The sequence below is a fragment of the Thalassophryne amazonica genome, chromosome 11 (genome assembly GCF_902500255.1).
Source record: "Thalassophryne amazonica chromosome 11, fThaAma1.1, whole genome shotgun sequence".
Taxonomy (NCBI): Eukaryota; Metazoa; Chordata; class Actinopteri; order Batrachoidiformes; family Batrachoididae; genus Thalassophryne; species Thalassophryne amazonica.
Genome location: NC_047113.1, coordinates 2,784,270 through 2,805,657, shown reverse-complemented (window position 1 = coordinate 2,805,657; position 21,388 = coordinate 2,784,270). Strand labels below are relative to the sequence as shown.

At 39.7% G+C, this 21,388-nt stretch overlaps 1 protein-coding gene across 1 annotated transcript in view; it reads right to left on the bottom strand.

The window, feature by feature from the left end:
• fam199x (family with sequence similarity 199, X-linked) overlaps positions 1 to 21,388 on the bottom strand; it is a 35,315-nt gene that overhangs the window by 13,778 nt on the left and 149 nt on the right. The window contains exons 2-5 of the mRNA XM_034181197.1: positions 12,688 to 12,866; positions 11,101 to 11,320; positions 10,743 to 10,901; positions 8,672 to 8,833 (exon numbers count right to left, since the gene is read on the bottom strand). Of these exons, the coding sequence (XP_034037088.1) occupies positions 8,672 to 8,833; positions 10,743 to 10,901; positions 11,101 to 11,320; positions 12,688 to 12,854 (708 nt within the window). The 5' untranslated portion in view covers positions 12,855 to 12,866. The remainder of the gene's footprint in view (positions 1 to 8,671; positions 8,834 to 10,742; positions 10,902 to 11,100; positions 11,321 to 12,687; positions 12,867 to 21,388) is intronic.

Genomic DNA, 21,388 nt, shown 5'->3' with positions numbered 1-21,388 from the left:
TTAATTATTCACCCTAAAAACAACTTAGAGATAAATACACTTTTAACTGGGATCAACAATTATTAAAATACTTAGGAATTCATTTTAACAAAGATACTTTATCAGTAGCAAAAATAAACTATGATCCCTTATTAACAAAAAGTAAAGATGATATCAAGAGATGGAACACAGTATCTTTCCTTAGTTTTAGTCACAGAATTGAAAGTGTAAAGATGAACATACTCCCGTGATATCTTTTTCTGTTCCAATCACTTCCAGTGGAAATTAATGAAAAAGAATTTTCAGAGCTGGATAAAATTATTTCAAGGTTTATCTGGCAGGGAAAAAGGCCCAGGATTAAATATAAAACGCTACGGCTACCAAAGGGAGAGGGAGGCATGGCCTTACCGTATTTCAAAGCATATTTTTATGCAGCTCAAATAAAACTACTTCTAAATATGTGTTCCTCAAAATTCTACACTCGATGGAAAGATATAGAACTTTCAATTATGAAACCCTGTATACAGGCAGTTTTGGCCCACTCAAGTTTAGATTATCATATCAAAGACATCTCGAATCCATGGATTAAAACTCAATTAAAAATCTGGAGTAAAGTGAAAAAAGAATATCAGTTAGATCACAAAATACAAATAATACAATGGTGTGCGTCCTATCCTGGATTTAAGCCTAATTCAATGGATAACACTTAAATTTTGGATTTCAAAAGGAGTTACCACGTTTTACTCCCTCACAGAAAGTGGAAAATTGAAAGATTTTGATCAATTGAAGATTGAGTTTCAGCTTGACAACTCTGACTTTTTTAGGTACCTACAACGGCGGAATCACTTTGAACATAATATTAGTGTCAAAACAGATTTTCAAGATCCATTACTGATAATATTCTTAAAAGCATACAAAAATACTGATATTAAAGGAGTCATTAGTATTCCCTGAAAACTCCCTTCTGTCTGATCATTTCTTAATAACATTTACATTTACTCTGATGGACTACCCAGCAGTGGGGAATAAGTTTCATTACACTAGAAGTCTTTCAGAAAGCGCTGTAACTAGGTTTAAGGATATGATTCCTTCTTTATGTTCTCTAATGCCATATACCAGCACAGTGCAGAGTAGCTACCTAAACTCTGTAAGTGAGATAGAGTATCTCGTCAATAGTTTTACATCCTCATTGAAGACAACTTTGGATGCTGTAGCTCCTCTAAAAAAGAGAGCTTTAAATCAGAAGTGCCTGACTCCGTGGTATAACTCACAAACTCGTAGCTTAAAGCAGATAACCCGTAAGTTGGAGAGGAAATGGCGTCTCACTAATTTAGAAGATCTTCACTTAGCCTGGAAAAAGAGTCTGTTGCTCTATAAAAAAGCCCTCCATAAAGCTAGGACATCTTTCTACTCATCACTAATTGAAGAAAATAAGAACAACCCCAGGTTTCTTTTCAGCACTGTAGCCAGGCTGACAAAGAGTCAGAGCTCTATTGAGCTGAGTATTCCATTAACTTTAACTAGTAATGACTTCATGACTTTCTTTGCTAACAAAATTTTAACTATTAGAGAAAAAATTACTCATAACCATCCCAAAGACGTATCGTTATCTTTGGCTGCTTTCAGTGATGCCGGTATTTGGTTAGACTCTTTCTCTCCGATTGTTCTGTCTGAGTTATTTTCATTAGTTACTTCATCCAAACCATCAACATGTTTATTAGACCCCATTCCTACCAGGCTGCTCAAGGAAGCCCTACCATTATTTAATGCTTCGATCTTAAATATGATCAATCTATCTTTGTTAGTTGGCTATGTACCACAGGCTTTTAAGGTGGCAGTAATTAAACCATTACTTAAAAAGCCATCACTTGACCCAGCTATCTTAGCTAATTATAGGCCAATCTCCAACCTTCCTTTTCTCTCAAAAATTCTTGAAAGGGTAGTTGTAAAACAGCTAACTGATCATCTGCAGAGGAATGGTCTATTTGAAGAGTTTCAGTCAGGTTTTAGAATTCATCATAGTACAGAAACAGCATTAGTGAAGGTTACAAATGATCTTCTTATGGCCTCGGACAGTGGACTCATCTCTGTGCTTGTTCTGTTAGACCTCAGTGCTGCTTTTGATACTGTTGACCATAAAATTTTATTACAGAGATTAGAGCATGCCATAGGTATTAAAGGCACTGCGCTGCGGTGGTTTGAATCATATTTGTCTAATAGATTACAATTTGTTCATGTAAATGGGGAATCTTCTTCACAGACTAAAGTTAATTATGGAGTTCCACAAGGTTCTGTGCTAGGACCAATTTTATTCACTTTATACATGCTTCCCTTAGGCAGTATTATTAGACGGTATTGCTTAAATTTTCATTGTTATGCAGATGATACCCAGCTTTATCTATCCATGAAGCCAGAGGACACACACCAATTAGCTAAACTGCAGGATTGTCTTACAGACATAAAGACATGGATGACCTCTAATTTCCTGCTTTTAAACTCAGATAAATCTGAAGTTATTGTACTTGGCCCCACAAATCTTAGAAACATGGTGTCTAACCAGATCCTTACTCTGGATGGCATTACCCTGACCTCTAGTAATACTGTGAGAAATCTTGGAGTCATTTTTGATCAGGATATGTCATTCAAAGCGCATATTAAACAAATATGTAGGACTGCTTTTTTGCATTTACGCAATATCTCTAAAATCAGAAAGGTAACGTCTCAGAGTGATGCTGAAAAACTAATTCATGCATTTATTTCCTCTAGGCTGGACTATTGTAATTCATTATTATCAGGTTGTCCTAAAAGTTCCCTAAAAAGCCTTCAGTTAATTCAAAATGCTGCAGCTAGAGTACTGACGGGGACTGGAAGGAGAGAGCATATCTCACCCATATTGGCCTCTCTTCATTGGCTTCCTGTTAATTCTAGAATAGAATTTAAAATTCTTCTTCTTACTTATAAGGTTTTGAATAATCAGGTCCCATCTTATCTTAGGGACCTCATAGTACCATATCACCCCAATAGAGCGCTTCGCTCTCAGACTGCGGGCTTACTTGTAGTTCCTAGGGTTTGTAAGAGTAGAATGGGAGGCAGAGCCTTCAGCTTTCAGGCTCCTCTCCTGTGGAACCAGCTCCCAATTCAGATCAGGGAGACAGACACCCTCTCTACTTTTAAGATTAGGCTTAAAACTTTCCTTTTTGCTAAAGCTTATAGTTAGGGCTGGATCAGGTGACCCTAAACCATCCCTTAGTTATGCTGCTATAGATGTAGACTGCTGGGGGGTTCCCATGATGCACTGTTTCTTTCTCTTTTTGCTCTGTATGCACCACTCTGCATTTAATCATTAGTGATCGATCTCTGCTCCCCTCCACAGCATGTCTTTTTCCTGGTTCTCTCCCTCAGCCCCAACCAGTCCCAGCAGAAGACTGCCCCTCCCTGAGCCTGGTTCTGCTGGAGGTTTCTTCCTGTTAAAAGGGAGTTTTTCCTTCCCACTGTAGCCAAGTGCTTGCTCACAGGGGGTCGTTTTGACCGTTGGGGTTTTACATAATTATTGTGTGGCCTTGCCTTGCAGTATAAAGCGCCTTGGGGCAGCTGTTTGTTGTGATTTGGCGCTATATAGAAAAATTGATTGATTAGTAGTATTTACAAAGCTTTCTGACAAAAAAACTCACTCCACAACTTACATTAAAGAGAAATGGGAGAATGAAGGAAACATGATAATATCCCCCGATGACTGGCTGGACATATGTGAATCTCAGTGGAAATTTTTCGGATTAAAATACCATACCAATTTTCAACTCTATTCCTTGGCCAAATTAACAACATAAATTTTAAAAACAAATATCTTGTTGCTATTCTGATCTCAGCTGCTAAAAAAGCAATTACAAGACGATGGCTACTTCCGGATCCCCCCACCATATCTGAATGGATCAAAATAGTGAATGACATATATGTAATGGAAGCGATTACTTACTCTAACAGGCTGAAAAAAAACCTGCTTTTGTTAAATTATGGTCAAGCTGGGTCAAATACATTAAACCTCTACAACCAGACTTTGTGGAGGTACAACTTAACTGAGGGCAACAGATTTTTTTTTTTTCCCTACTCCCATCAGTTACTTTACCATTCCACCCAGAAATATTTATAGTGTAGGTGTGCATTGTCTCTCTCCCTTTTGAGTTCTTTAAGTTCCAAAATGTTTGTTCTTAAAAAAAAAACAAAACAGGTGGTGGAATGTATATCAATCAATCAATCAATTTTATTTATATAGCGCCAAATCACAACAAACAGTTGCCCCAAGGCGCTTTATATTGTAAGGCAAGGCCATACAATAATTACGTAAAAACCCCAATGGTCAAAACGACCCCCTGTGAGCAAGCACTTGGCGACAGTGGGAAGGAAAAACTCCCTTTTAACAGGAAGAAACCTCCAGCAGAACCAGGCTCAGGGAGGGGCAGTCTTCTGCTGGGACTGGTTGGGGCTGAGGGAGAGAACCAGGAAAAAGACATGCTGTGGAGGGGGGCAGAGATCGATCACTAATGATTAAATGCAGAGTGGTGCATACAGAGCAAAAAGAGAAAGAAACACTCAGTGCATCATGGGAACCCCCCAGCAGTCTAAGTCTATAGTAGCATAACTAAGGGATGGTTCAGGGTCACCTGATCCAGCCCTAACTATAAGCTTTAGCAAAAAGGAAAGTTTTAAGCCTAATCTTAAAAGTAGAGAGGGTGTCTGTCTCCCTGATCTGAATTGGGAGCTGGTTCCACAGGAGAGGAGCCTGAAAGCTGAAGGCTCTGCCTCCCATTCTACTCTTATAAACCCTAGGAACTACAAGTAAGCCTGCAGTCTGAGAGCGAAGCGCTCTATTGGGGTGATATGGTACTATGAGGTCCTTAAGATAAGAAGGGACCTGATTATTCAAAACCTTATAAGTAAGAAGAAGAATTTTAAATTCTATTCTAGAATTAACAGGAAGCCAATGAAGAGAGGCCAATATGGGTGAGATATGCTCTCTCCTTCTAGTCACCGTCAGTACTCTAGCTGCAACATTTTGAATTAAGTGAAGGCTTTTCAGGGAACTTTTAGGACAACCTGATAATAATGAATTACAATAGTCCAGCCTAGAGGAAATAAATGCATGAATTAGTTTTTCAGCATCACTCTGAGACAAGACCTTTCTAATTTTAGAGATATTGCGTAAATGCAAAAAAGCAGTCCTACATATTTCTTTAATATGCGCTTTGAATGACATATCCTGATCAAAAATGACTCCAAGATTTCTCACAGTATTACTAGAGGTCAGGGTAATGCCATCCAGAGTAAGGATCTGGTTAGACACCATGTTTCTAAGATTTGTGGGGCCAAGTACAACAACTTCAGTTTTATCTGAGTTTAAAAGCAGGAAATTAGAGGTCATCCATGTCCTTATGTCTGTAAGACAATCCTGCAGTTTAGCTAATTGGTGTGTGTCCTCTGGCTTCATGGATAGATAAAGCTGGGTATCATCTGCGTAACAATGAAAATTTAAGCAATGCCGTCTAATAATACTGCCTAAGGGAAGCATGTATAAAGTGAATAAAATTGGTCCTAGCACAGAACCTTGTGGAACTCCATAATTAACTTTAGTCTGTGAAGAAGATTCCCCATTTACATGAACAAATTGTAATCTATTAGATAAATATGATTCAAACCACCGCAGCGCAGTGCCTTTAATACCTATGGCATGCTCTAATCTCTATAATAAAATTTTATGGTCAACAGTATCAAAAGCAGCACTGAGGTCTAACAGAACAAGCACAGAGATGAGTCCACTGTCTGACTGAAACTCTTCAAATAGACCATTCCTCTGCAGATGATCAGTTAGCTGTTTTACAACTACCCTTTCAAGAATTTTTGAGAGAAAAGGAAGGTTGGAGATTGGCCTATAATTAGCTAAGATAGCTGGGTCAAGTGATGGCTTTTTAAGTAATGGTTTAATTACTGCCACCTTAAAAGGCTGTGGTACATAGCCAACTAATAAAGATAGATTGATCATATATAAGATCGAAGCATTAAATAATGGTAGGGCTTCCTTGAGCAGCCTGGTAGGAATGGGGTCTAATAGACATGTTGATGGTTTGGATGAAGTAACTAATGAAAATAACTCAGACAGAACAATCGGAGAGAAAGAGTCTAACCAAATACCGGCATCACTGAAAGCAGCCAAAGATAACGATACGTCTTTGGGATGGTTATGAGTAATTTTTTCTCTAATAGTTAAAATTTTATTAGCAAAGAAAGTCATGAAGTCATTACTAGTTAAAGTTAAAGGAATACTCGGCTCAATAGAGCTCTGACTCTGTCAGCCTGGCTACAGTGCTGAAAAGAAACCTGGGGTTGTTCTTATTTTCTTCAATTAGTGATGAGTAGTAAGATGTCCTAGCTTTACGGAGGGCTTTTTTTTATAGAGCAACAGACTCTTTTTCCAGGCTAAGTGAAGATCTTCTAAATTAGTGAGACGCCATTTCCTCTCCAACTTACGGGTTATCTGCTTTAAGCTGCGAGTTTGTGAGTTATACCACGGAGTCAGGCACTTCTGATTTAAAGCTCTCTTTTTCAGAGGAGCTACAGCATCCAAAGTTGTCTTCAATGAGGATGTAAAACTATTGACAAGATACTCTATCTCACTTACAGAGTTTAGGTAGCTACTCTGCACTGTGTTGGTATATGGCATTAGGGAACATAAGGAAAGAAACATATCCTTAAACCTAGTTACAGCGCTTTCTGAAAGACGTCTAGTGTAATGAAACTTATTCCCCACTGCTGGGTAGTCCATCAGAGTAAATGTAACTGTTATTAAGAAATGATCAGACAGAAGGGAGTTTTCCATACTATAAGTCAGAACAAGATCTAAGATATGATTAAAGTGGAGGGTGGACTCATTTACATTTTGAGCAAAGCCAATTGAGTCTAATAATAGATTAAATGCAGTGTTGAGGCTGTCATTCTCAGCATCTGTGTGGATGTTAAAATCGCCCACTATAATTATCTTATCTGAGCTAAGCACTAAGTCAGACAAAAGTTCTGAAAATTCACAGAGAAACTCATAGTAACGACCAGGTGGACGATAGATAACAACAAATAAAACTGGTTTTTGGGACTTCCAATTTGGATGGACAAGACTAAGAGTCAAGCTTTCAAATGAATTAAAGCTCTGTCTGGGTTTTTGATTAATTAATAAGCTGGAATGGAAGATTGCTGCTAATCCTCCGCCTCGGCCCGTGCTACGAGCGTTCTGGCAGTTAGTGTGACTCGGGGGTGTTGACTCATTTAAACTAACATATTCATCCTGCTGTAACCAGGTTTCTGTAAGGCAGAAAAAATCAATATGTTGATCAATTATTATCTCATTTACTAACAGGGACTTAGAAGAGAGAGACCTAATGTTTAATAGACCACATTTAACTGTTTTAGTCTGTGGTGCAGTTGAAGGTGCGATATTATTTTTTCTTTTTGAATTTTTATGCTTAAATAGATTTTTGCTGGTTATTGGTGGTCTGGGAGCAGGCACCGTCTCTACGGGGATGGGGTAATGAGGGGATGGCAGGGGGACAGAAGCTGCAGAGAGGTGTGTAAGACTACAACTCTGCTTCCTGGTCCCAACCCTGGATAGTCATGGTTTGGAGGATTTAAGAAAATTGGCCAGATTTCTAGAAATGAGAGCTGCTCCATCCAAAGTGGGATGGATGCCATCTCTCCTAACAAGACCAGGTTTTCCCCAGAAGCTTTGCCAATTATCTATGAAGCCCACCTCATTTTTTGGACACCACTCAGACAGCCAGCAATTCAAGGAGAACATGCGGCTAAACATGTCACTCCCGGTCCGATTGGGGAGGGGCCCAGAGAAAACTACAGAGTCCGACATTGTTTTTGCAAAGTTACACACCGATTCAATGTTAATTTTAATGACCTCCGATTGGCGTAACCGGGTCATTACCGCCGACGTGAATTACAATCTTACCAAATTTACGCTTAGCCTTAGCCAGCAGTTTCAAATTTCCTTCAATGTCGCCTGCTCTGGCCCCCGGAAGACAATTGACTATGGTTGCTGGTGTCGCTAACTTCACATTTCTCAAAACAGAGTCGCCAATAACCAGAGTTTGATCCTCGGCGGGTGTGTCGTCGAGTGGGGAAAAACGGTTAGAAATGTGAACGGGTTGGCGGTGTACACGGGGCTTCTGTTTAGAACTACGCTTCCTCCTCACAGTCACCCAGTCGGCCTGCTTTCCCGGCTGCTCGGGATCTGCCAGAGGGAAACTAACGGCGGCTAAGCTACCTTGGTCTGCACCGACTACAGGGGCCTGGCTAGCTGTAGAATTTTCCACGGTGCGGAGCCGAGTCTCCAATTCGCCCAGCCTGGCCTCCAAAGCTACGAATAAGCTACACTTAGAAAATAGAAAATCTTTTTGTACTTGTGAGGTATATGTTGTAAACCACTATCTGTAAATAAATAATAAAAAAAAAAGAAAAAAAAGGGCATCGGGCGTAAAATGTTTCTGTCAAATCAACATGCAGAGCCACCTCTGATCTGATCCATGCATTTAAAATCTGAGAGAGGTTATGTATGTGAAGGAAATCAACATCATCATTATATGTGAATATTACACTGTAGAACTGCATTCAAGTGCTGTTGTGTGTCACCATCACTACACACCTGTTTGAGTTTCTCATCAGTGAGACAGTTCAGCTCGATAATGAACTCGCTGTCCGTGGGAGAGATTTGAGCGCAAGGATCGATGATCTTGATGATGTCCAGTTGCTCTCTCAGGCCCATCTCCGTGCTCACTTTCCGACTCAGATACTCAATGTACTCCACCTGGAAGGACAAAGGTGGTTTGGACCGTCATTCCCAGCACCATCTGTCAACATGTAAACCGAAAGCAAACCAAGAAGCAGGATTGAACACCGTCTTCACATTAAAATGTTTTAATTGTGGGCCCCATGTGATCAGAAAGCTTTATACAGTAGTGTTCAGAATAATAGTAGTGCTATGTGATTAAAAAGATTAATCCAGGTTTTGAGTATATTTCTTATTGTTACATGGGAAACAAGGTATCAGTAGATTCAGTAGATTCTCACAAATCCAACAAGACCAAGCATTCATGATATGCACACTCTTAAGACTATGAAATTGGGCTATTAGTAAAAAAAAAAGTAGAAAAGGGGGTGTTCACAATAATAGTAGTGTGGCATTCAGTCAGTGAGTTTGTCAGTTTTGTGGAACAAACAGGTGTGAATCAGGTGTCCCCTATTTAACGATGAAGCCAGCACCTGTTGAACATGCTTTTCTCTTTGAAAGCCTGAGGAAAATGGGACGTTCAAGACATTGTTCAGAAGAACAGTGTAGTTTGATTAAAAAGTTGATTGGAGAGGGGAAAACTTACACGCAGGTGCAAAAAATTATAGGCTGTTCATCTACAATGATCTCCAATGCTTTAAAATGGACAAAAAAAAAAAAACAGATGCGTGGGAAAAAAAAATGGAAAACAGCCATCAAAATGGATAGAAGAATAACCAGAATGGCAAAGGCTCACCCATTGATCAGCTCCAGGATGATCAAAGACAGTCTGGAGTTACCTGTAAGTGCTGTGACAGTTAGAAGACGCCTGTGTGAAGCTAATTTATTTGCAAGAATCCCCCACAAAGTCCCACTGTTAAATAAAAGACGTGCAGAAGAGGTTACAATTTGCCAAAGAACACATCAACTGGCCTAAAGAGAAATGGAGGAATATTTTGTGGACTGATGAGAGTAAAATTGTTCTTTTTGGGTCCAAGGACCGCAGACAGTTTGTGAGACAACCCCCAAACTCTGAATTCAAGCCACAGCTCACAGTGAAGACAGTGAAGCATGGTGGTGCAAGCATCATGATATGGGCATGTTTCTCCTACTATGGTGTTGGGCCTATATATTGCATACCAGGTATCATGGATCAGTTTGGATATGTCAAAATACTTGAAGAGGTCATGTTGCCTTATGCTGAAGAGGACATGCCCTTGAAATGGGTGGTTCAACAAGACAATGACCCCAAGTACACTAGTAAACCAGCAAAATCTTGGTTCCAAACCAACAAAATTAATGCCTCGCAGATGTGAAGAAATCATGAAAAACTGTGGTTATACAACTAAATACTAGTTTAGTGATTCACAGGATTGATAAAAAAGCAGTTTGAACATAATAGTTTTGAGTTTGTAGCATCAACAGCAGACGGTACTATTATTGTGAACACCCCCTTTTCTACTTTTTTTTTACTAATAGCCCAATTTCATAGCCTTAAGAGTGTGCATATCATGAATGCTTGGTCTTGTTGGATTTGTGAGAATCTACTGAATCTACTGGTACCTTGTTTCCCATATAACAATAAGAAATATACTCAAAATCTGGATTAAACTTTTTAGTCACATAGCACTACTATTATTCTGAATACTACTGTACATTAACTCAATGAGCAGCACATTAAGGAAGCTGACAATAGTAGAGCTGCTGTGGAGGAAAAAAAAAAAAAACAGCTGTGCTGAAACGTCACTCAATGCAAACACTTGTTTCATGAGAGCAGCCCGCTGAGACAGTTTATCACTATCACTAATGGCAATATAAATAAAACTGAATTTCTAAGTATGAACGGGATGTGGAGTCGTATTTACAAACATCAGAGAGATTTTCAGTGTCACTGTTGCTAACTTTGAGCAGGCTGCATTAGCAAAGATGGGGCGATTGGTTCTTTTACTTGTTCATCATTGCTCATGGCGCTCCAAGGTAGCTCGTCCAGGTTGCGATGAGGGTGGGGCTTGGGCTTCCTCTTTGAGAACAGACACGGTGAGCTTGGCACACTGGGGATAATGTCAGAGAGGACGTCACTGCCACTGGCAATGTCACTTCCTGGTAACTGAGAAGACAGTGGAAAAGACAGCAAAATAGAGAAACAAGAGCAAAAAGACTGTTCACAAATTACCCCAAATGAGTCTGCAATCACTGTAACACCCGCTTCCAGTGTAACAGATGCAAACAAATGACAGAACTGATCTTGTGATTTCAGCCTTACAAAATGAACTGCAAATTTTGACAGTCAGCTGACTGACACCAACCTGCCACTCAAACTCACTGTCGGACCAATCCCAGTAGGTGCTGATAGAGGAAGACACGTCGCTGCAGACACTTCCCTCTGGAAACAGGTCCAGAGATGTTAGTTCTTGATCGTCCAAGAGGGAGTAGCAATCGTCCTGATCCCCCACAGACACGGAGGAGAAGAGCTCCTCACTGCACTCGGAGCTAGCCACACTGGTCCCACAGGAAGTCAGATTCCACCTGCAATGAGCGAGCGACAGTATATACACATATGGGTCAATTTCAGATTAGCATTATACCAGAACCAAACACTGTGCAGACACACTGTACATTTAACTTATTCAAATGTCTTTTACACAATTTAATGTTTGTAAATGGCATTCAACTTTCACACCATTATTGACAGTGTCATACTGGAATGGTTTAATTTCAGCAGAGATGATGAAGTTGTTCCAAAGATTAGGTGAAAATGTGGCTGGTTCCCATCTCCTCTGCTAGGGCAGAAAAATGAAGCAGATAATCAACAGCGAGTTCCTCCATTTCATTGTCTGAGAGGTCTTTGCACTGAGCGCTTCTGATTGGCTCACAGATACAAGCTATTTACAGCACTGGCTGGTTCCCTCCTTCTCTGTGCTCATTTTTATACGTTTATTTTTCACTGCATGAAATTCTATTCATAAATACTTTTTAGCCCAACTGTGAAGTGGTTTTTCAATGATGCACAAAATTAAAGCAGAACAGCAAAATGAATGAATAAATCTTCCCACTTCCTGTATGTGATGTCAGATTTCTGCCTGATTTTGCCAGCGTGTGCCTGTCTCCCTTTCCGCCCTAGCAGAGGAGGTGATAACCCCATGAAGGTGAAAATCTCATGTTTTTATTTTATTTAAACAGTAGCTGTATGTTCCAGAGCCATTTTTTCCAGCTTTAAGTGCCATCTTCTTACACTCAAAACTGTCATGGAACAGTTTTCAAAACTAGCCAGAACAGCTCCTCCCTTAGGTCTGCAAATAGCGCGTCATGACTGTTTTGAGAAAATGTAAATGGGCTTCTTACCCAGTCCAGTTGCCCAGATATCTCGCTTAAATCAGGAAAGTATGATATAAAATCAGAAATCATATTAACAAAGAGTCCATTCAGAATAGCTTTTGCTGCATTTCTCTCCATTTCCTTGCTGTATATAAGGAATCAAACTGAGTAAAACAACTAAATCTCTTCCACATCTCAGCTTTTTTGAAGAAACCACTGATTCAATTAAAACATTTTAAAAAAATAGTTGTGCCTCTACCACGCAGACCAAGACGCAACACATTTGGCTGAGTAAAAATATCTGATATGAGAGCACTGCCTTAAACTGGCAATTCTGACAAAAAGCAATGTTTCAACGCTGGTCTTTTTAAATAACTTATTCTTAAATGTCAGTTTTCAATCTCATGTAGCACCTGCAATCCTGCCACATACCCCTATTTGATAAAAGGGGTTGGACAGGATTAGATTATTTTCCTGTGCTGTATTATGTAATACAACTGTATGATGCACTTATGTGTAACCTCACCCTCCTCATACACACCATGTGAAACCAACTGCCCTTCAAACACTCTACATGCCTGTTACTGTGGAAGCGATGTAAAGGATCCGTCCTGTGACAAGATGAGAGCTGACATCCAAAGTCGCTGACATCTAGTGTTCCCACATCACTGAGGTTGGCTCGCTGGGACAAGAGAGGAAAAGGCTCCTCTGGAGCCAGAAACTTTTCATACAGAGATTCAGACATAGCTGTATTCACCTGAGATGACACAGGGAAGAAGCGGATAAAAAAGCAAACAAGTCAGTATCAGTAACATCAGCACCACTAGGTGCAGTCAAAATACATTTTTGTACCATTCACACACTGTGGTAGAAGTTCCACATTTAGAAGACTTCTTGGGGACTCAGTATTAGGAAAACCGTGTCTAATCTGTTTGTCCATCCATTGTGAATCACTGCTTTAAATCACTCCCCTGACTAAGGTTGTCAGTCAGCCAGTCTGAAACAAAACTTAAACTTTTATGTGATTTAAATGTGCTAAAACGCATTTCCCAAAATGTATTTGTAGTTATTGTTCAGATGTTTTCATCACATTCTTCAATGTTAAAGTTAGCATTAAGCTGTTCGCATCTCAGCACATTTGTGTTGCATTTGTTTTCTGTATAATAATTAGTGGCTCAGTGTTCGTTGTCGTGAAAGAGTCTAATTGTAAATTTTTTTTATTTATTTTTATTCATATATTAATAATAGCAACAACAACAATAATATTAATAACAACATAGAATAACTAATAATGCTACAATACAATTTTAGAGAAAGTGACAAAAACAACCTGATGAAACAAAACAACAGAAAAGATAAAACCAACTAACAATGAAAATAAATAAATACATATAGTAATGAATAACCGTTTCCTGTGAACACACTGTGACTCTTCCACCTCCAAGTCATCCCTGTTTTATTTAAGTTTAATGACAATTTGCTTTGGTCAAACCATATTTTCAATTTGTTAATTTCTTCAGTGATTTCCTCCACAACTATCTGCCAAACTAGAAAACTGCTGCATCCTAGTAAAAGCAGAATACTACTGGAATGAATTTGAATAAGGATTGTTGTTTTTTTTCCCTCACTAAATGGATGCTGCACTCACTGCAGTTTATTGTCTGGAATAGTCCCAGATTGCATTTCAGAGCTTCTAGAATTCAAACGTTTTTGTGTGGGTGGTGGTGGGGGGTAATTTTGGATTTCAGCTTTTTTTGTTTTTCACCACTTTCATCCCTGAATATGTCAATCGTGAGTCACTTTCGTGCGGATTAAAGTTACTAACTGGGACTACTGTCTTGTTGGGAGAAAGAAACGAGAATCGTCCTCCGTTCTGTTCACACAGCTCCAAACGCTGTGCGGCTCTCTGCCGAGTCAAGTAAGAACGATAGAGTCCAGTTGGAATTAATAACTTCAAAGCAAAACGTCATTTAAATCAACCTCTTTCCAAACATTGTACAAGCAAACTGCAATCGATCAAAACTTTTTTACTCCCAAAACGAGACGTCCTGCCCTGACATGCAGCCGACTGAGCTCTGAGATATGGAAAGACATTCAAGCCAAAATGTCTGAAAGAAAATGCTTCTGACAAAAACTACAGATTTTAGTTTTATCTATGTCTAGAGATCAAGGATCCAGTGGCCAATTTATAATGTTGTTGACATACAAAACTTGTAAAGCCTACTTTTAGTACACAGAAAATTCACAAGAGGTATCGATAAGGAATCAGATTGATAAGCGGAATTCATAGATAAAATCTTATTAATACCCATCCCTAGTCATGTGTCAGTAGGAAATCCACACAGGTCTTTGCACATGAGGCCCCTGAACATTCAGAATTGGGCTGGAAGAGAAGCAGGAGTAAGTCGAGCCTAGAGTAGGGCTGGGTGATATGATTTAAAATTCATATATTATAAATTGAATCCCTTCATGGTAACTGTATATATCATGATATAAACTTAAGTGTAAAAATTAGAATGGAAGTGTTTCTGAATGGGTCATATAGTCCCTTTGCAAAGGGAAACTGATTAAAATAAACCAATAAAAAAAAAACAACAAAAAGCAAAAACAGATAATTAATTTTGAGCGCCTGATTCTCTGACTTGTTAGACATGTATTTTCATGCATTGGAATAATCTCATTTCACCATTCCTGCTTCTGTCCAGCAGGATGCAGTGTTAGTTTGTCTGTCTTTGGTAGTGGTTTGTCCAGAAAGACCCCAGAGACACCACCACATGGGTTGATGATCCTGATTGGCTCGTGCCGTGGGGTTCCACCAATGATAATGCTGAAGGCATGTTTTTTTTTTTCCCTCTGCTCTCCTGCCCCGAGAAGGAGCTCTCAGCACAGCTGAATGAGGCAATGTGAGACTATTTACTGCAGCTTTCTGCAAATACACACACCAAATATGACCATAAATTTCACACACACACAAAAAAAAAAAACACTGTGGAAATTATTAATCATAATTCAGGTTATAGTAGACCTATTAACATATTTTAAAAACTCATCTACAGCTTGAAGCGTGTACTTTTAAAAACGCATTGAAACAGAGACTGAGTCTGGTGAATTTAATGGGACAATTGCTTAATTTGGTCATGTGACTTTTACATGACCAAATTCAGTCAGGTGACTCCAGAGGGTTAAAACAGCTTACAAATTTACACTCTCACAAGGACAAGTTTTAATCTGCCGAGGTGGTGTTGGAGCCTGTGACCAAAGCACCGACTGCGGCCTTTTCCAGTCGTTCAGAGTTACTGAGGAAGATACGATGACGTCATCAACAAGCATTACGGCGATTGGTTTGTGGAGTCTAAATCTCTACCGTCGGCCAAATTTATACCGTATTTATACCGTGAACCGATTATATCATTTATATCGCCCACCCCTAGCAGAGAGGGAGCGTCTCATCATTCGGGCATGTGGGCAGCATGAAAGAGGTCGTTGCCCCAGCAGGAGCAGAGATGCGCAGCTGGTAACTGCAGCAGAGAGTAAACAGTGCTTAATCACTCATGTCCCACAAAAACAACACCAAGTATATTATATTGTTATTGTTTTTCCCTTACACAAGGGAACATAACTTTAGCTTATCGGCAAACCTGTAACAACAGCTGAAAGCGGTAGAATTTTGAGGAACGTGTTTAATCAGTCAAGTCCTACAATAATACACAAAGGATATTATTATTGTTCCTTTCAAATTATTTTTTTCAATTTATTTTCATTTATATTGCGTAGCCGGTCCGCTCTGTGTCAGCCTGATCCGGTCAGATCTCAGAAGCTAAGCAGAGTAGGATCTGGTTAGTACTTGGATGGGAGACCTCTTTGGAACACCAATGGCTGTGAGTGTTTCTCCAGGTGAAACTGGAGCTGCAACAGGAAGAGCATCCGGCGTAACTTCTGCCAATTACCAATGCAGATCTGGCTGTAGCCTGTATCCGCTGTGGCGACCCCGAACAAAGCCGGGAGCAGGCGAATGAACAACAATTTTCATTTATATTACACCAAATCACAACAAAGTAGCCTCAAGGCACTTCACACAAGTATGGTCTAACCTTACCAACCCCCAGAGCAAGCACACAGGTGACAGTGGTAAGGAAAAACTTCCACTGACACTCTGAAACTCCCTTTACATGAGGGAATATAACTTCAGGTTATGAACCGGTGAAGGGGAGATGTTAACTGTCCAGTCCATGCCAGAAAACCATCATGGGCCGCCGTGATGGAACAAGGCACATTAACGAGAAACAAAAACTCTCCGGCACAAAACGCGGACAATTCTCATTTCTCGCCTGCAACAACAGACAAGAGTTGCAGTTGGCGACTTTAATCAGAAGAGTGAGTCTTGACTGACATCTTGACTGATGGAGATTGATAAATACATTGAGGACCCGATTCTTCCGATTACAGATCCGGCTATTACTGATTCGGCAAGTCTGAAAGAAAACTTGAAATCTGAGTTGTACTGGTCAAACTTGCATTATGTTACGTTGGTTTTATGAATGAGAGCGTCTAACCTATTAAATGTGAGTGGAGTTATTAAAAAGCAGGCAACAGTGTTACTTTGTGCTCAGTAGAAAAATGTTGCCAATTGTTTTAGGCCCTAACTTTTCATTAAATTGGCTGTACAGCCAGTGACAAAGCTCCAATATCACTCGAACTGCTACAACCCCTGGCAAAAATTATGGAATCACCGGCCTCAGAGGATGTTCATTCAGTTGTTTAATTTTGTAGAAAAAAAAAAAAGCAGATCACAGACATGACACAAAACTAAGTCATTTCAAATGGCAACTTTCTGGCTTTAAGAAACACTATAAGAAATCAGGAAAAATAATTGTGGCAGTCAGTAACGGTTACTTTTTTAGACCAAGCTGAGGGAAAAAATATGGAATCACTCAATTCTGAGGAAAAAATGATGGAATCATGAAAAACAAAAGAACGCTCGAACACATCACTAGTATTTTGTTGCACCACCTCTGGCTTTTATAACAGCTTGCAGTCTCTGAGGCATGGACTTAATGAGTGACAAACAGTACTCTTCATCAATCTGGCTCCAACTTTCTCTGATTGCTGTTGCCAGATCAGCTTTGCAGGTTGGAGCCATGTCATGGACCATTTTCTTCAACTTCCACCAAAGATTTTCAATTGGATTAAGATCCTGACTATTTGCAGGCCATGACATTGACCCTATGTGTCTTTTTGCAAGGAATGTTTTCACAGTTTTTGCTCTATGGCAAGATGCATTATCATCTTGAAAAATGATTTCATCATCCCCAAACATCCTTTCAATTGATGGGATAAGAAAAGTGTCCAAAATATCAACGTAAACTTGTGCATTTATTGATGATGTAATGACAGCCATCTCCCCAGTGCCTTTACCTGACATGCAGCCCCATATCATTAATGACTGTGGAAATTTACATGTTCTCTTCAGGCAGTCATCTTTATAAATCTCATTGGAACGGCACCAAACAAAAGTTCCAGCGTCATCACCTTGCCCAATGCAGATTTGAGATTCATCACTGAATATGACTTTCATCCAGTCATCCACAGTCCACGATTGCTTTTCCTTAGCCCATTGTAACCTTGTTTTTTTCTGTTTAGGTGTTAATGATGGCTTTCATTTAGCTTTTCTGTATGTAAATCCCATTTTCTATTTTTGAGACATATTGCTTTAAGTTTTCTGTCTTGATGCTTTGATGTCTTCCTTGGTCTACCAGTATGTTTGCCTTTAACAACCTTCCCATGTTGTTTGTATTTGGTCCAGAGTTTAGACACAGCTGACTGTGAACAACCAACATCTTTTGCAACATTGCGTGATGATTTACCCTCTTTTAAGAGTTTGATAATCCTCTCCTTTGTTTCAATTGACATCTCTCGTGTTTGAGCGATGATTCATGTCAGTCCACTTGGTGCAACAGCTCTCCAAGGTGTGATCACTCCTTTTTAGATGCAGACTAATGAGCAGATCTGATTTGATGCAGGTGTTAGTTTTGGGGATGAAAATTTACAGGGTGATTCCATAATTTATTCCTCAAAATTGAGAGTCCATATTTTTTTCCCCTCTGCTTGGTCTAAAAAAGTAACCGTTACTGACTGCCACAATTATTTTTCCTGATTTCTTATAGTGTTTCTTAAAGCCAGAAAGTTGCCATTTGAAATGACTTTAGTTTTGTGTCATGTCTGTGATCTGCTTTTTTTCTACAAAATTAAACAACTGAATGAACATCCTCCGAGGCCGGTGATTCCATAATTTTTGCCAGGGGTTGTACAAAACTAACAGACGTTCCCTGTGTTTTCACTCACTAGACAATGGAGGCCGCGTTGCTATGCGGGTCGCATGACCAAAGTCCAGGATGTCCGACTTCAGGGATGTAGACATAAGAAAGTTCTATCCATTTACAGAATAGTGAAACAGCTTTATGCCACTAACAGAGTAGTGCCACAACACTCAAACAGCTTTAACAGTGCATCTTTAGTCTTTATTTTTATTATTATTAATTACACACTGGCTGCTTTTGTGGATATGAAAGGGTAACTCTTACTGTGTTAATATACGAGGTCTCTTAGATAATAAACCGACCCTTTTAATTTTTTTTTAACTATATGGCTTTGAATGACGTGCGATTACACCAATCGTGCTTGAACCCTCGTGCGCATACGTGAGTTTTTTCACGCGTGTCGGTGACGTCATTTCCCTGTGGGCAGGCCTTGAGTGAGATGTGGTCCCGCCCTCTCGGCTGAATTCCTTTGTTTCACACGCTGCTCGAGACGGCGCGCGTTGCTTTATCAAAATTTTTTCTGGACCTGTGAGGAATATCCGAGTGGACGCTATTCGAGAAATTAAGCTGGTTTTCGGTGAAAAGTTTAACGGCTGATGAGAGATTATGGGGTGTTTCTGTCAGTGTAAGGACTTCCCACGGAGCAGGACATCCTGCAGTGCTTCCAGGCGCCGTCGTCGGCCTGTTTCGAGCTGAAAACATCCTAATTTAAGGTTTAATTCACCCAGGACGTCGTGAGAGAACAGAGAAGATTCAGAAGAGGCCGGCATGAGGACTTTATGCGGACATTCCACTGTTTAAGGACATTTTTTAATGAAAGACGTGCGCGCAAATTTGCTGAGTCGTTTCCGTGACGACTCGGCAAATCTGTGTGCGCCGCGACAGGAAAAACACCTCCGTGTTGAAAACCATTTGTAAAACTCAGGCGGCTTTTGATGGCTTTCAACAAGTGAGTGAGAAATTGTTTAACAGCTTGGGCATGTTCCAACTTGCCCATTAAGGTTTCCAATGGAGGCGTTTTTCCTGTTGCGACCCCCCACGGTCAGGTCCGGCCCGACATGCGACTCTGCCCGCACGTTCTTTCATTACAAAATGTCCGTTAACAATGGAATGTCTGAATAAACTCCTCATGCCGACTTCTTCTGAAAGTTCTCTGTTCTCTGACCACTTACTGGGTCAACAGAGCCTGAAATGTGGAAGTTTTCAACTTGAAACGGCGAGACGCTGCCGCCTCGAAGCGCAGATCGCCGTCAGGCACCGTGGGCCATCCTTACGGCGACACTACCAGACCAAAATCTCTCAGCCGTTTTTACCGAAAACCAGCTGAATTTATCGAATGGTGTCCACTCAGTTGTGCCTTACAGTTTTGAAAAAATTTGGTCAAACAAAGCAGCAGTCTCTGAGCCATTCCTAAACAATAAAAAAAAAATGACGAGAGGGTGGGCCACTCCTCACTCAAAGACTGCCCACAGGCGAATGACGTAACCGACAGGCGTGAAAAAACTCTCGCATGTCCACGAGGGTTCAAGCATGTCTGATGTAATCACACGTGATTCAAATCCATATGGTTTTTGAAAAAAATAATAAGGTCGGATACTTTTCTAATAGACCTTCTACATGATGATGATGATGATGATAACTAATAAAAAGATACTGGTGACATTTCTGACAGTCAAAGAACAGTTTGACATAACAGATTTGGATAGTTTAGAAAAAGCATTTTATTTTATTTGAAATACACTTTATATGGCTGACAGTTATTTACTGTTCATAAAAGGTAACCTCCACTGACACAGCCATATTGAGTAAGTGCAACATGAAGACTGGGTAGAAGGAATTTGACCAGTTTCCACAGTCAGAAATTTGAGTTCAAGTGCCATTCCAACATATTTTTCCAAGGTTGTTATGAGTTGCTTGGAATCCGGCATTACTCCTTGTTCCACCAAGCTCTGCTGAAGTGAGCTCATAATCATAGCCATTTGTGTTTCAGTAATATTTAGGAAATCCAATAGCAAATTCTCCACAATTTTTGTCCTTGTTTCTTAAGATACACAAAGTTTTTTTTAACTTCTTACATTGAAGTTGCACTACATAAAACTACTGAGATTACAAACTCATAATATAGATCATATTTCTAAAAGAATCTTGTAAAATGTGAAAAAGGTATGATTAGGCGCCACTTCGCATGTGCTGGGTAGTCTTACTACTACTACTACCTTTGCGACAAAACACTTAAGAAAATGTGTGATGTGTAATTGAGTTGTGTTGCATAAACCCTGCTGTGCATTGGACTGCATAACAAGAGCACTGATTGACTGATTTGAAATTCAACATGTACTTAAAAGGCAACAAGTAAAAACACAATACATTTAACAGAACATGTAAAATTCCATAGATAACTCGTAGTCCACTTATTTCCACTGCTGTTCTCAAATAAAAACAAAAGCTGAGTTCTGAAAAGTTAATACTGGAAAAGAAACCCAATCAGGATAAAGGAAAAGTAGGAAGGATGACCAGGAAAGAAAAGGTGAAGAATGAAGGACAAAGAACTAGTAAAGCAAGATTTACGTAGTAATCAAGCTAACAAGAATAAAGTTAAGCACAAACTAGTCTTAAAACTGGTCAAACATCTTGTGCTGACGGCAAAGTTAAATGTTTCAAGGTAGCTTTCTTAATAATGATTAATAAAAAAAAGTGAAGCCACGTCACTGTCACTACCGTCTAACCATACATCGTCAGTAACGACAATGTTTCTGACTCGCTTAACTGTTAACATCAAGCTGTAAAATAGTGACAATAACAAGATAAGTAAGCAAAAAAAAAACTTGCACAAGCTTATTTTGACTTTAAGGGATTAGAACGCAAGCTAACATCGTTAGCCAGTTGCTAAATGCCTACAAAATACAAAACGCCGTCGAGTTACATTTACTCCCATATTACCCTCTTCTGACGATTAACAAAG